The sequence below is a fragment of the Mycteria americana genome, chromosome 6 (genome assembly GCF_035582795.1).
Source record: "Mycteria americana isolate JAX WOST 10 ecotype Jacksonville Zoo and Gardens chromosome 6, USCA_MyAme_1.0, whole genome shotgun sequence".
NCBI lineage: Eukaryota > Metazoa > Chordata > Aves > Ciconiiformes > Ciconiidae > Mycteria > Mycteria americana.
In genome coordinates this window covers 23,055,660-23,071,545 of record NC_134370.1, presented here as the reverse complement: position 1 = coordinate 23,071,545, position 15,886 = coordinate 23,055,660, and the positions used below count along the sequence as shown (strand labels likewise).

The following is a 15,886-nucleotide window of genomic DNA, read 5'->3' as shown; positions in this document are numbered from 1 at the left end:
GAGATCAATAGAAGGAGTCCTGCTGGCAATGAACAGGAGCAGGGTGGTGGCTGGTGGGGGCTCAGAGGCTGGATTGCACTGTAGGGTGTTGCAAGCATGTGCAGTGCCTTCCATCACACGGTGTGGTGGTTGTTAGCAATCATAGTGTTGTTTACATGGTGCCTGAAGGGTGCGAGGTGCAACAAATGTCACATCCTGGAGACCTCAAGGGGAATCCACTGGAGAGACAACCGCTGAGGGGGAGAGAGAAGGAGAGGGAAAGAGAAACAAGCCAGAAGCCACAAAAATGACATACAAAAAAAAAATTGTTTTTATTTCTCATGTGCACAAAAAGAGAAAAGAAAAGAGTCAAACAGAACTGAAGCGATGAGGAAAAGCCAAGAGTGGCTGCAGCAGCCTAGAATGGATATGACCCTGCACCTGGCACTGGCCCCCTCCCCTCCACGCTCTCACATCTAGCTTAGCCTGGAGAGCATCAGCAGAGCTGCTTACAGTTGGATTTGTCGTCAGTTCTGTAATTGTCATTGTTTGGTCCCTCCTCCTGCTTTGCAAGTTTGCCACCGTCCTGGGCCCAGCCAAGGAGCACACTGTGGTATTTGTGGGGTCCCTCAGAAGCCCTCATTCTGTCAGTGCCAAAGGGGGCAGCTACGATTCTTATTTCTTTTCCCAGAGGGGTGCTTTTCCTTAAGGACAAAAGGGTGGGGTTTTTCCAACAGTTCAGCAAACCAAAAATCCCTTTAGGAAAATGTTTATGTGTGTATATAATTATATACTCAAGAGGAGAAAGAGGTGCAGGGTTTTTTGTTTTCCTTTTGTTGTTTGTTTAACATCCTCACATTCATGTTGTGATTAATTCTAAGTCTTACTCTGAATTTGAGTCATCGCTACTGATGGGTCAGAAAGCATGCAGATTTCGCCCTGTTTCCACAGTAGGGCCCATTGCCACCAACCCTCCCCAACAGATTTACAGGTCACAAGGGTGTCAGCTTTAATGCATCTGCCCTGTGCAAACCTCCCTCCTTCTTGCCCCACATCCCACTGGGCCAAAAGGACATGGGAGCTTCAGAGAACAGGACTTGAAAGTGCTGCCCAGTTTTAAATGCCATGGCCTCTGTTGCTTCCAGCAAAGCATGGCATTTGAGAACTCACAAGATTCCTCCCCCGCAAAAAAATGGTGACAGAAGGAGATCCAGTCACACAACATTTCTTCTTGGTCCGTTAGATAAACCAAAAGTAGCAGCAGAGCTAAGAATGATAGGAGAAGAAGTGAAGGGAGAGCTAAAGAAGAAGAATAAAGAAACGAAGAATGATTTGTGAGAAAAAGGAAAAGAGATAAATGTAACGGAAACATTCATTATTATTCAGAATAATACTTAGCACTTTGATAGAATTTTCTTTCCAGGATCTCAAAGCACTGAGCCGGTGCCAATTAATTCAGCTGCACAATCCCCCTGTGAACTAGGAACTATTGTTATCCCCATTTTACAGAAGATTGGAATTGAGGCATAGGGGGGAAATTGGACTTGACAAAGGTTCTCTAGAGCCACGAGGAGAATTGGGGAGTTTGAGTTCCCAGATCAGTAATGCTGTTCCCTCTCTGGATAGAAAAGTGCATTGGGAATGAAGAATAATAGAGATAGAAATGGAATGGAAGGAGGGTGTGAGAAAGAAATGGGAGAAAGGGAAGAGACAGCAGAATGGAGGAGAGAGATGTGAGTCACAGACTTCACTGGATTTTGCATAGTGATTTCTTCCTCCAATGCTCTTTCATTTTTTCCTGTAGAACTTTTTAAAGAAAGATGAAAAAAAAATCCACCTATAACAAAGCAACTGTTGGCCTGTTGGGGAAGGGGTCCTTCCAAGGTTTGGCTGTTCCCTCAGGTTCTGGATTTGTGCTGTGCTTTATTGAACACATTGTTTTGTTTTCAGTGAGCACAACGAGACTTGCACAGTACAGACAGCGTGTTCCTTATCTACAGGATGAGACGAGGCTGTTTTAATAACTACCATGATGAAGATGGAGATGAACTTATATACAAGAGGAATTGCCTTCACATTACACACATTATCTTCCTACAAAGCAGCAATTGTTTTTGCAAATAACATAATATTAAATAATTGGTAGAATTTTTGCGTTTCCTGCATAGTCCAGTCTAATGGAATCTATATGAATATTGATGGTTTTCTTCTGCATAATATCACCACATAAATCCCCATGTCAGCTACTAGACTTTAGCTATAATACTGCTTTACAATGCATCCACCGACTGTAAATCAAAACAACCAACACAAGAAACTCTTTGGCAAATGTAATTCAGTACATTCGCATGGGGGTCTACAGATGGTGGTGGAAGAGGATTAGACTGCCCAGTCCTTTGCATAATTCTGCTTTCCTTTTAATTTTCCTGGTCAAACTACATGCCATACGTATGAACTTTCCAGACCAATCCAATGCCTGGTGGAAATCCTCTTTTATCAGTGGAGTTACACCAACAATGGATTTGGCCCTCCGAGGGTCAAATCAAGCCAGCCATGAGTAAGCCAACCAAATCCTGCTTTCATACTCTAGCTCGTGTCTCAAGTTTAGTGAAACACCATTATAAAAATAAACATTTCTGAGCTGCTAGCTTCTCTCGAAGTGGCCCCTGGGCTGCAGGTTGCCAAGTGTGAGGCGTGACAGTCTCCTTTTCTCTAGCCTCCTCAGGAGGTTCTCCTTGCTGGTCCTGGGACTTACTGCCTCTGCCCCGACCACCTGCCGAGTGAAACTGGGTGGTGCACAAGTAGAGCAAAGGCTGTACTGAGAGACTAAAAGGGAGACTTTACTAACAGGGTCCAGCATCTATCTGGTGTCTGTGGAGGAAAACAGAAGGAATGGCGAAAGTAAATTTTTAGAAATTACTCAGAGTTTTCTTCTTATATAGAATAAGATGAGATAATGGGCCAAATTCTGGTCTCGGTGACAGTGTAACAACTCTGCTATTTGCAGCAGGTTACTCAGAGGTAAGACGTGCAGAGTAACACTTTTAATAGATCAGGAGTAACCTCTTTGATTTTATTCTGTACAGGAACAGATTTTAGCTCTATATCTTCTATGTAAACGTCCCCCCCCAAATACCCTTATCATTTGGGCATCCCGTTAAAGAAGACACAGACCTATAATCAGCTAGAGCCATGCAAGGGCTAAAAGTGTTAGGTGAAAGGGGCCTTTGGGATCAACACAGCTGTTTACTGATGATGGATTTCATACATACAGTTAAACTTGGAGACAGAATACCGAGTCCACAACCACATCTCCTCTGAGGCTGGGAACTTTGGATTTTATACATAATGTTGGCTGTACAGATTGCTCCGCTGTTCACTTCTATGCCCTTCGGGGGTTTGATTCTCAATCCTGTCTTTGTCCATGGACAGTAGCCCACGAGTTTTATCTGAAACCTCTCTAAAACAACAAGGATCTACTTTGGCAGACTTGATGCCCTGGGGACAGGCTATAGCTGCCTTCATGTTTTCTTTGAGTATTTTTTAGGAAGTGTCAGTGCAAGGAACAGTTTATGAGTTTGCTGACGATACAGGAGTAATAAGCATTTCTATTGATAGCCTTTTGCAGAACAGTGTTTGCCAGTCACTTGGGAACCAAAAAGAGCAGAGAATCCCTAGAGAATCATCAGGTGAGCATTTGGGATAAGGGGTAAATATTAGGGTGCACAATATAGGATTGAAGAGATGAAAAGGTGGGGCTGTATGTTGGGACTGGCTGGTAGGATGCAGGCATATGGATTTGAATGGAGGCCTATAAATTAGGTGTATGAGCAGATGGGCTGGGAATCGAAGGGGGCCCATATAGCAAGGCTATAGTGGTTAGGAAATTAGGTGTTGGGCACAGATAACGAGGCTGTTGTCACCGCCACCGTGGGGATCTGGAGAATGGGTGTTGGGCATATCTAAAATTGCAAAAGTTGGGATGTGGGTGAACTGAAGTCGTCACGGGTACAGGGGTTAAGGTATAAGGAGCGGCGGCTAAGGGCTAGGGAACCAAGCAATAATCCCAACCAATCCTGAATTTGTCCATCTCAGTCTCAGCTGTCCAGAGGGCAATCAGATGGGCCCACATGAAGCCCCACACTTTCCACCACACAGCGCAGTTAGAGCGCAGCTGGGCTTGTTTTCTTTGTTTGCCAACCAGTGACATGGAAAACGTTTGTTGACTCAGAGTGCTTTTTTGTCGACTGATGTGTTTGGTAACTTTGTCAGATGTGACTTGTCCACACTGCTCCCCAGAGACAGGATTTGGGAAAGGGGGAGGAGGAGACGGGGGTGGAGCTGGCATCCAATCCTCTCCAATACCACCATCCCATTGTAGTGCAAAACAGAAAGGAAACGAAACCCTAGAGTGAAAGAGGAGCATCAAACGTCAGAGGAACTCGTCTGCCATTCAGGTGGCGGGGAGGGATGGGACTTGGAGTTTTATTTTTGTAGGGTTTTTTAATTATTATTTTGGTTTTTTTGTTGTTTTTGTTTGCTTGGGTTTTTTAGAAAATTGGGGATTTGTTCTTTTTTTTTTTTCCTTTTTACAGACCTTCATGACAAAGCATAAAAACACAGTTATATTTATATATCTATTTATATATTTCTTCATTTCGTCGGTTGGTTTGTAAATGTTGCTCCATCCTCCTGTCTGAGCTGATTGTGTGTCACAGAAATTGTGGGTATGTGTGAGGTTCCTCCCAACTCTGGCCTGCAAAGTCACCACGCGTGAGGTGCAGCCAACTATGGGGGAAGCCACGCTGGAGAGTGGGGATGAGGTGCACAGAGAACCCCTCGTGGGGTGCAGATAGTTACTTGGTCCTTGTCTTCATTGCCAGATGGGCCAGGTCTCTGTACTGCCATCTCTGCTCTAGCCAGACTGTTCCCTCTGTCCTGGGAAACAGGGTGAGCATCACAGGTTACACATGTTGAAGGGTCCACCACAGAAGAGCGTATCTTTGGGGAACAGTGTTTCATGAGTGGCGTTCTCCCCTGCTTCCCCCGGCCCTCACCGCTCCCAGAAGAAGGGGGTCCTGTAAGGCAATGGTTGCCAGCTGCATTGCTTCCCAGTCCCCCTCAAGTCCTGGAAGCCAAGGGGACTTCGCGTGGCTGAGCTTTGCCCAGGCGCGGTGGAGGGCTCCCGCAGGAGAAGCCGCTTGGCCGCAGGCTCTTCCCGCGTGGGGGAGCGGTCGGGGTGGAGGGCAGGGAGGAGGGCGGGGGTCTCAGTCTCGTGTGGTGAGCGCTTGGTCCGGCGCCTTCGTGGCGAAGAGGAAGGAACTGGACTGTGGGGAGGAATGGAGAAGGTCTCTTCACCCTTCCCAGGGATGGAGGGAGGTGATCAGACAGGTACAATGTGGAGGCCTAAGCTGTCGCCCTGCAGTTTCATGTGGTTTCCATGGTAACTAGTGGCGGTCATAGGCAGCGGCAGCAGTGGGAGGTGCGGAGCCCCGGGATGTGGCACTATAATAATAAGGGGAACCTGAAAGTTAACACAGGAGAAGAATGGACTGGTTGAAAGGACAAACAGTAAAAAAAAAAAAAAATAAAAATAAAACAATCAAACGAAGAAAAGAAACAAAGGAGAACTGAAAAGAAAAGGAAAGGAAGAAGGAAAAGTAACCAAAAGAACAGCTTGGGGACTCGCTCTTGATGGGATCAGGGAAGGACCATTAGCAGAAGCCAGCCAAGAGCCACGCTTCAGTGGATGGATACTACTGTGGCCTCTGGCTCTGAAGCCCCTCTACGGGAAGGAGATCCCTTTGCTCCTTCCGACCATCAGTAAGCCACCGAGAGGGAAGCCGTGAGCAGTGCAGCACAAATACGGCACACCTGCTCTGCAGCCACAAGGAAAGTGTTAGGGCCAGATGCTCTGAGCATACCTGACAAAGTATAGCAGGTCACTTTTAAAACCAGGAGGGGAGAAATGAAACAAAATTACAATGTTTTATTGCTTGGGATTTTGGTCACATTTGGCATGAAAGCTCTCTAGATGGTTATTGAATGTGTGTTAAATAGTGATTGATTATTAAGATCACATTTACTGAGGTTTAACAACACTGGAATAAAATGTGCATCTATTATCCAGTTGTTAAACCTCAGTAAATACATAGGTAATAATCACAGCTGATTTATTTTACATATAATAAATCTCTTCCTATTCCCTTGCAAAGAAATGTTGTGTTAGAAGATATGGTCTTATGGGAGGATTTTTCCCCTCTGAAAAAAACCTGACTATTTCTGGGCATATTAAAGTCCCTGGAAATGGATATATCCCTGCAAGAAAACTCTACTGGCTATTATAAACCTAGTGATGCAGCCTGTCTCCCACTCTGGATACTGTGCCGACTGGTCTGGTAAGAAGAACTTGAATTAGACTTCCAGATCCCCAGGAACTGACTGTGGGTTTAGCTTCGGAGAGGAGTGAAACCTCATCTGGATTTTTAATCAGACCTTGAATGGATTCTGATTGCAGCCTGAGAGAGTAGCAGAACCTGAATTTAACTTCTCATCTCATCTGGAATAAACTGTGGATGCAGGCCATGGAGAAGACAAAGCTGAACTGGAATCCTGAACCATCTCACACAAGAGGAATCGGCTTCAGAACAGATACAAAACACATGTGAGGTATATACCCACCTAGACACTGGACTGGAGAGTGAGAAAAAAGGCCTCTCACCTGGCCAAATACTTGAAAGCCCTCTTCAGAAACAAAAAAAAACCAAAGAAAAGAAAACAAAGAGACAAACAGAAGGAGCGCGAGGCTGGGGGTGTGCTGTGGGAAAGAGGTACTCACTTAGTAATGCAGGGTTGCTGAACCGCCAGGCCTCGTTGTAGGTTGTGTACTGAGGGTGGCTGTAGGGGTTCCCTGAGAACTCGCTCCCTGCAAGAAAGCAAGGAACGTGTGAAATACAGTTAAGAATGAAGATTTATGTCTGCTATTCCATCAAGCCAGTGTTCGTGCTGAATCCGTATGCCAGCAGGAAAACTAGTATATGTAGGTAGCTTCCTTGCCCAGCTGGGACTGTGCCCTTCAGGGCACTGTAGTGTTTGTTCAGTGCAATGTTGCTTACCGATACATAAAAAATTGTAAGATTGACCTCTTCAGAATCAAGAAATTAGTTTAAAATAATGAAATTCAATAATATAAATAAATAAAGAAACTGGTTTATTTTTCATTGTCTTCTGACTTCTCATTCTCAGGTTGCAGTAGGATTGCATATGCAAGCTTTTTTTGCAATTAACTATCAGCTTTCTTTTAAATAAAATCTAAGGTTCTCCAGTCGTGTCAAGACAGCAGGCATGGGAGCTTGATGGGACAAGCTCACAAAACTCATTGGAAGCAGCAGTGCTGCTGATGGCAATATGTATTGCTAAGTTTTGTTCTTAAGGTGCTGAGGGTGATGACGTATTTGTGGAGAAGAGTATCATTCGTTATTGGAAATATGCTGAGAGTACGGTGGGCTTAAATATAAAACAAAATGGAAAACATATGAATCACTCTTTCTTTCTTACTCTATATGATGGTGTTAGTCAGAAAAGTGATTCATATATGATGAACCACACCTTTCTGCTTAGTTAGTGAGTTACAGAGAAAACTTGCTGAATTCCAGTTCCAGAAAATAATTTTCTAATGATTAGTGCCTTAGGTGCTATTCTGAATCTGAAAGACAAGCTGGACTACAGCTCCCTTTTTCACATTCAGTAAAATGGGCCCAAACCAAAATACTTGTGAGCTTTGTGATCTAATAAGACTGTGACCCAAGATTTGAATGTTGTAGAGTCTTAAATATTGGGTTTTTGTGCATAAGGAGCTGGGTCTCCTTGTTTTATAGAAGGCTGTGCAGGGCTAAGGGAATTATATTCGGTAACTGAGGAGGTATGGTGCTGCATTCAAAATAAATAAATCTCCCCAAACTTAAAAATATATGATTCTGTTAAGTAAAAACATGCCATTATCTGATCATAACCTCAATTTAATGTAGTACCAACAGGCTGGGGACAATTAGTGCCATCTGAAAGGCATTATGCGCTTAAAAGACAGTGAAAGAACAGCGTGACTATTAGCTTCTGGTCTGCCCTGAGGCGGGGGTGGAGCTGTCACAGCAGAAGTGTTTGGAAAGCACCTGGGGTTCCTGCTAGGTATCATGGAATAGCGAAAGAAGGCAACGCAAGACGCGCTGGATCCCTGTGATACAATTACCAAAGAAACGTCAACTATTTATACTGTAATCTCTGCAAATCTCCCCTCACTGCAGAGTTAAAGCTAAAACCACAGATTCTCAGATGGTGGAAATGAAGTCTGTTGAAGTCAGGGGATTTGCACTGGTTTAAACTTGAGGAGAATCTGTCCAGCCAGGTTTTTTAAAGACACTTAGGGCAATAACCAAAGTAGTGAGTACGAAAATGTGTATGTATCAAAAACAATCACCATCCAAAGGTATTCTAGTGACAGTAGTTTTTATTTTCAGCATAAAACCTCATTTTGTGTGACAGACCTTGCTAAATACTGTTTTAATGATAATAACTCAGCATGTTTCCATACCTAGAAACATTCTGCACTGAAAAGCCTGACAGCTAGCTGGGAAGGAATAGGTGAAACCTGCTAAGGTGACCAAGGTGCTGTGGGATAGGATACAAAGGCAAAAGGAAATGCATAGTCCAGATTTATCTCTACTGAAGTGACTTATCTGTGGGAGATACTGGAATGAGTTTGCTCCCCAAAGAAGGAAAAAACCTATCCAGATGCGAATTTCTGCTTTGATATGCCTCATCTAAACATCACTTCTCTGCACGGAGAGAAGTTGTTCTGATATTTCAAAGCTTCTCTCTCACCCTCTTCTGAGTTGTCACCCTAAACTGTTTATAGTGTTCCTAAAGCACGGGTTAAGTAGAGGAGAAAGAGCCCCAGCTATGGAGAGCTGGGGAGGAGGGAGGGCAGCCACTGGAAACAGTGTTTATTGACGAGGAGTGAAAGCATGCATGCAGCAGGATAATGAGCTTTTGAGCTCAACTGTGACCAAGAGGAACTGAGCTATCGCCTTCCCCGATCACTAATGAAACAAGTGTAATTTCCTCATCAACATTGGATTCTGTTTAACGACTCCCTGCCGCTGCCATCACCAGCCCTCTGCAGGCTCTACGCTGCTCTGTGTAAACTGCAGTTCCCTTCAGCGGATGCTCACTTCACCAAAACAGTTTGCAGAAACTTGATGGCTTTTCTGGGAAAGAGCAAGAATTGAGGCAGGGATCAAAGGTGCTCTGTTACCTGTGCAGGAAACATCTCTCAGACACACAGGTTAAGTGTAGCACAATACCTGATTCATCCTTCTTTGAGCGACTAACCCCTGCTTTTTCAAGTGTCTGCTCAGAAACCACTGACTTTCATCCACGTCTACAGCCTGGGACCTGAAGTTACAGGCAAGGGCAAATGCAGCGTATGTATCTTACCACATCATCCGCATAAACCTCAGAGATATTTGCATGCATGACTGACCATGTTGCATGGATGTACTGCTACTGGAGACAAGCTCTTCTCTAGACTATACAAGTAGAAGCCTAGTGAAAGGTTGTCACGGATAGAACAGAGCAGCTTTAGTTAGCACTGGTCAAACAATCTTCTCAGAAACAGTTTTCCACTGGAAAATGCTGCCTCATCGAAATGGAAATGTTTTGCATGAGCTTGTCAGCTTCAATGGAGTTTTGGAAAGAAAAGTTCTGAAATGATTGCAAATTGAAACAAAGTATTATGTTTCAAATTCCTTGTTTTGTTTCATTTTGCCTTTCTCATCTCATTTAATTTCCTTTCAACTCTTTTATTATTTTAATAAGTCTTGACGTCTAGAACATGTTGACGTTATTGAAATGTTTCATCCTGATGTTTGCAAATTGAACTATTTCAAGATTCTGACTCCTCATCTCAATGCAAGATGAAAACAAATGTCAAAAAATCAGAGTTTTGCATGGGTTGGAAATTCTGCTTTCTGACCAGTTCTATTTTTAGCTCTGCACCTTTATTTAGAGAAGACAGAGCCTCTTTCTCATATTCACTCACATCTGGGCAATAAGGCTTGTTTGTGTGTCAGTATGTTTCTTAAAGATACTCCCTGAGTGGTCATCTTGCTGGCTTCTTGTTTCCAATGTAGTTAAAGCACTGGCCCCTGATCTTTCTTGGCCTGGGGGCACGTAACAAACCATTGGCAACATCATATTTGTTTTCTCTGTTTAACCTGGACTCTTAACAGAGGTTGCAAGCAAGCACAGAGGATCGATCTCATGAGGCCTATATTCTGTGCAATCTGTGCTCTGGGAACCTTTACTAACGGTATTTCTTGGTATCTGTATTTAAATCTTGGCACGTTTAGTCTTCTAATACAAAAACCATGAGGCATGAAGTAAGCCTAGCAGGTGGCAGGTTCAGAACAAATAAGGGAGGTAGTTTCCACACAATATGTAGTTAAGCTACAGAACTTCTTGCCATAGGTTGCTAAAGATGTTAAAGGGGTTCAAGAGACACTGTTTAAGTTTTTGGAGGGGAAACCTATCAAGCGTGTTTAATATTAAATAGAAAGATACTAAGTCTGGCTTAGGAAGTCTCTGAGCTGCAACTTGTTGGAGGCTGGGAGATCTTCTGAGAAAGTACCGATACGTGCTTGCTCTACTCTTATACCCTTCCCCAGGCATTCACTTTTGGCCCCTGACAGAGAGTAGTGGCTGCAGAGATCTGCAGCGTGACCCATTAAAGTCAAGTCTTATGTTCCTTCCCAGGAAGCCTCTTTATCTCCAGCTTGTTGGCTTCAGTCACATTAGAAGACAGGAGTAGAAGGGCTGCCAGGCTGGGTCTGACCAGTGGGGTATGACTGAAACAGCCAGAACTTGATGCTCTGTGGAAAGATGCAGTAACTGCTGCAGGATGCCCAAGCAGGCCACCAAAAAGCTTCCTCTAATTGAATGTTGACATCAGATTTAATAGAAAGATATCCATTTGACTTGAATAATCTTTTTTTCTTTGAAGTATAACTCAACTTTTTTCTTTATCATCCTGTTCCTTTTCTTTTGGGGGGCATTTGTGTGTTTTTGGGGACACTGCTGTCTTATGGATAAGTAGCCTCCACATCAAGGAGCTGAAATAACTTATTCTTGGATGAGTGACCCCTGTGATTAGTGGTCTTGAAATTTTTGTCCCGGTTTAGATGTCAGTATCATCCTTGTGATGAGGATGTTAAACTTACATAGCAGTCACTGAACAGTTGAGAAGTTGAGAACAGTTAGAAGTTGAGAAGAGCCCGTTTTTTAGAAGTACCTATTCAAAGAGCCAGCTATTTTGGTGTTATTAATAATTTCTATATGCCATGACCTTCTGTAAGTTTTGACCTATAACTGACTTAAGTGTTGACAACTGAGTCTACCTACTGTTACTGTGTGGGGGTTTTTAGTTGATTTATATTGTCTTAGTGCTTCTCTGATTCTGGAGACAAACCATCTCCCTGAAAAACTTAGTGTAGAAGGAGATGCCCTAAAATTTGCCAACTCTGAACCACCCCAAAGTTCAGCAAGCTGGTCAACTATACCAAGGGACTAAAGTCGGGGTGAGGAGGGGACCAATCCACTATCTTTTCCTGATCTGGAGGTCAATCACATCATCTTCACAGCATAACCCAAGATTTTGTTGTGCCTTAGGATCATAAGCGGTAGGTAGCTTGTTAGCTCTGGAATGTGACTGTAGGTATTAGCCAGTACTTCACGGTTTGTAAGCAGTGATTTGTCATTTAAAGATGTTAAGACTTTGACCTGCAAACATTTCCTATCAGTGATATTTTCACTGTCCTCACTGCAGTGTATGTTCATTTAGCTAGCTGTTCCAAGATTTGGATGAGGGTTAAGTTAGGCTTTTCACTCATAAGCCCTGGCAAATGTAGTGATTTAAGAGCTTTCTGTCCTCAGCCTTCTGCTGCTTCAGTTCTGGAGTCATCCCTCCAGTGGCAGAGGTTGCAGAATGGACTGTGTACCTGCTCATTAGCTGTCACGACTCACAACCCAGGGCAGTAACGTAAACAGAAATCAGTGGTAGATGAAGTTCTGAGTTCTGAGCTACCATGGCTGAGAAACAAAAACCCTGCCTCTTCATTTATCTGCTGGGGATAACTGCCATCAGAGTAGCGGGGAATAGAGCCTGGGGAAATAAACTCTTCAGTTGCCCTAGGGTAAATGGTGAAATGTTCTCCCTAAACAGTGGGAGAATCCATTTGCCAAGAGAAGGTATTTCTCCAAAGGCATTGGGTAGCAAGAAACAGTTTGCCTTTGGATGTAGGATTAGGTATATAGTGCCTCCAATCCAAGAAACTATCGTACAAACAGGAGGTGGGCAAGTAGTTGGTTGTTGAGAGTGAATAGTTAGTTTCTCCTGAAATGCTGTTAATCATTGCTGAGTTCTTAGCTAGTTTAGGCTATGGACAGGACAGTAGGTCTCCAAAAACTGCAGGTATTAAATTACTATTGATGATTTTCAGTTTGATGCCCTGGCTTTAGATAGAAGGTAAGTTGTTAGTGGATAGCTGAATATCCTCAGCCACGAGCAGTACATAATAATCTGCACGGGTCATTGGAAAATAATTACATTAGTTAATGAATACTAAGGTTAATTAATTACCAATTAATTGCCACAGGTTATAGATATCTAGTTGCCCATAGCAGCAGTGAATCAGTTACTAGGGGGAAAGAGATACGTTACAGAAAGTGTTGTTAGCTACACTGGTTATAGACACCTGATGATTTCTTTATGTAAAGAATAGGCCCTAATATCAGCAAAGCAATAGCAAAGCCAACTGTGAAAGCTCTTGCAATGCTAGTATACCGTTCAAATACGTGTGCACCATTACTGAAGTCTGGAGGCTGACTTACCAGGAACCATTCCTGCAAGAGTTGAGGTTGGGTAGCTGCCTTGTCCAGTTGGGGGAACATGGGGTGGGTAGCCAGGCAAGGTGGTGCTTGCCATATCACGACCTGGAAAGGGAAAGAATCAGGACAAGTGATCAATAGGGATAAGATCTTTCAATATTGATTTGATATCACTTTTTGTCCCACCATCACATGACTAGCAGCTTGATAGGCAAGTGCTGTGCAGCTTTCTCTTACATAAGTGCTGTCCATCCACTGAAAATTTTGGGGGAAGATTGTGGCACTTTTGATTTCACACTGTAAGGATGGATGTTAAAACTTAGCTTTGTGAGGCTCAAAATAATTTGTTTTGTTTCATTGTAGATTTTGGATCTATTTTAACTAAATCAAAATGGCCCTAAGCTGCACGGAGAATGGCAGCATATTCATTGCCAGAGTAGCTGAGGTCCTGTCTATATGCAGTGGAGGCAGTTCCAAAACTGTGGTGATGTTGCTTTACAGTATGATCAATGTGCAAGGCATTGGAAAGTGATCCAAGAGTTTTCTGTGCCTGTCTCTCTTCCCACCTCTACCATTCACCTGCTGATGATTTTAGCCAAGTCACTTCACCTCTCTGTGCTTCTTTTTTGCTGCAAACTCTTTGGTGCAAGGGCACACTTTCAGTACATTTGCACAGTACTTAGCATAAGATCAAAACTGGTTGGACTCCTTCCAGGTGCTGGAGTAATATATATAATAATAGGATCATGCAAATTAGTTTCAGTCCCACTTCATTTTTATCACAGGTACAAGTTTTTGTTAGTAATACTTAAAGTCATGATATCTTTTCTCCACCAAAGAAGTAGAGAGGGGTGTGGACTGGGTGGATGATTGTAGTTTATTTTTCATCTCTTAGGAAGTGCAGCTGGAGGCTTCTTGGTTGATGCCAGAGGCATTTCCTCATTTGGACTGGTTAGCCTGAAAATGGGCCAGCCAGAAGGGCATTTTGCTGTTAGTGCTTATTGCATTTAAATGAACTAAAATCATCTCAGAAGCTGCTGGGAGTTTCAAGCCAAAACAAAAAAAAAAAAAAAAGAAAAAAAAGTCTAAATAAATTAAGATAATCTTTCCCCCACAGCTGCTGGGAGATGTACAGCTCAACCTCCAACACTGCCTACTGAGAGCTCAGCCTGTTCCAGGCATCCAAAGCCTTTCATGTTCCCTAGGTGAACTGTAGCTCCCCAAGAAGTTTGTGCCATTTGTTGTTCCTTTGTTAAATTTTGTCTCTCCTGTCTGTTCTAACTGGAGGGCTGGAGCCTGATTCGCCTTTAGAAGTGACAGGTTAAGTATGGCCTCTTAACACGACTGGAGTCACTGGAACTGTGCTGGGATGTACCACTGAAAGAAGAATGAGTTGTTTAGCTCTACTAGTGGCAGAATGATAACTGATAAAGCAGGCCCTGGAACAAGCATGAACCTTGGCTGGGGAATCAGAAATAAGTAACAATTACACAGCAAAGCAAAAACTAATCAACATGGAGCATTAACCTGAAGGGAGGAAGTTTCTGTGGGATGACGTAGGCTAAACCAGTGTCATTGCTTTCATAGGTCTTGACTAAAGATTACTGAGGTGATTTGCTCAAGAAAAAAGAAATGCAAGTTCATTCTTTCTCCCTGAAGAGGTTCCTGATCAGTGGCTGATGTTCCTAGCTCACCTCCTCTTAGATAATGGCACAGAACTACCAGACAACAGCTGAGCCATTTTCCTGCCACTCCCCAATATTGATAAAAATAAATATAAAATGCCCCAGGGATTTATATTCTACGCTCTTCTACTCTTTTACCACCATCATTCCTTTAGTGATTTGTAGCTGTGTGTTAAGCTGTATGATTAACATCTACTAGATGTAGTTCTTTTTTTTTCCTCACATTCTTTTAAGGTAAGAAAGTTTTATACTTAAAATTCATGTCCTTTTGGTTTCATATATTGACTAGCCTGAGAAATAACAACAGGTGATGAGTGAGAAAACAGTGTCACTGAAAAGTTAGAGAGAACATTATGTAGCAGCAGGCAAAATTAATTCATTTTGACACTTCCATTCAAGTGGGAACGCATACACACTCACTCTGCTACTCGATCTGTGCACATACGCCCCTGTGTTTTTATTCAGACATGAGTGCACAGAGGCTGATGTTCAAAACTCAGTGTGGAAAATTCGTTGGGAAGGGATCATCTGTCAAAATCCCAATCTTGAACAAGAAGGTAACAAACAAGTACACAAATAAGAGTCCTACAGAGAGACTCTTAAAATGCTGTTACATACAAGCAGGCCCCTTCCATTACCTCCTCTCATCACCAACAGGTAGACAGGATTATTAAATTCTTGTACTCCAGGGCTATGGCAAAGCTAGCACCTATCCTGCTCATAACATGCTTTCAACTCCAGCCATTCTCCCTTCTCCAAGAGCCTTCTGAGTGAGGCACAGCACCTTCATCACTGTGACATTGAGCTTTTGAGCACTTTTTCCCAGGTCTAATTCTCCATAAGGGTCCTAAGGCAGGTGCCTCTCCTGAAACACAGTGCCTTCTAGGCTAGCAGGTGGTCATATCTGACTGCATCCCCAGAGAACTATATTGTTGGAGAGAGTGTCGGGAGACTCCTTGGCTTAGGAAGGGCCCAGAGCTCAGAGGCTTTTATTGGCTGCAGTAAGATTGGATCAAAACAGTGTTATGAATACAAAAGTCTTCTCTGCTGTTACTTGCTGCTTTCCTACAGGGAGGTTTCGAAATGCGAATCTCACCTGACAAGACAAAGGGAGGATGTTAGGCCAAAAGAGAAAAATAATGCAGGAACATGAAGGAGGCAGAGGTAAGATGTGTTTCTTGAGCATTAGGAACTGTGGTCTGCACTAAGACTTTGTCTGTTCTGAAAAAGCCCACATTACATTATTTGACAGTGGAGTGATGACAGCCTCAGTGGTCACTTAA

At 43.2% G+C, this 15,886-nt stretch overlaps 1 protein-coding gene and 1 long non-coding RNA gene across 7 annotated transcripts in view; one reads left to right on the top strand and one right to left on the bottom strand.

The window, feature by feature from the left end:
• LOC142411305 (uncharacterized) overlaps positions 1 to 15,886 on the top strand; it is a 192,246-nt gene that overhangs the window by 111,935 nt on the left and 64,425 nt on the right. The window lies entirely within an intron of this gene.
• Positions 1,604 to 15,886, bottom strand: part of PAX2 (paired box 2) — an 88,659-nt gene continuing 74,376 nt past the window's right edge. For 2 of the 6 annotated variants that reach the window (XM_075505006.1, XM_075505004.1), the window contains exons 8-10: positions 12,922 to 13,023; positions 6,818 to 6,904; positions 1,604 to 5,503 (exon numbers count right to left, since the gene is read on the bottom strand). In XM_075505006.1, coding sequence (XP_075361121.1) covers positions 5,427 to 5,503; positions 6,818 to 6,904; positions 12,922 to 13,023 — 266 coding nt within the window. In that variant the 3' untranslated portion in view covers positions 1,604 to 5,426. Of the gene's footprint in view, positions 5,504 to 6,817; positions 6,940 to 9,144; positions 9,169 to 12,899; positions 13,024 to 15,886 lie in introns of all 6 variants that reach the window. The other 4 variants (XM_075505002.1, XM_075505001.1, XM_075505003.1 and 1 more) reach the window with 3 other exon arrangements.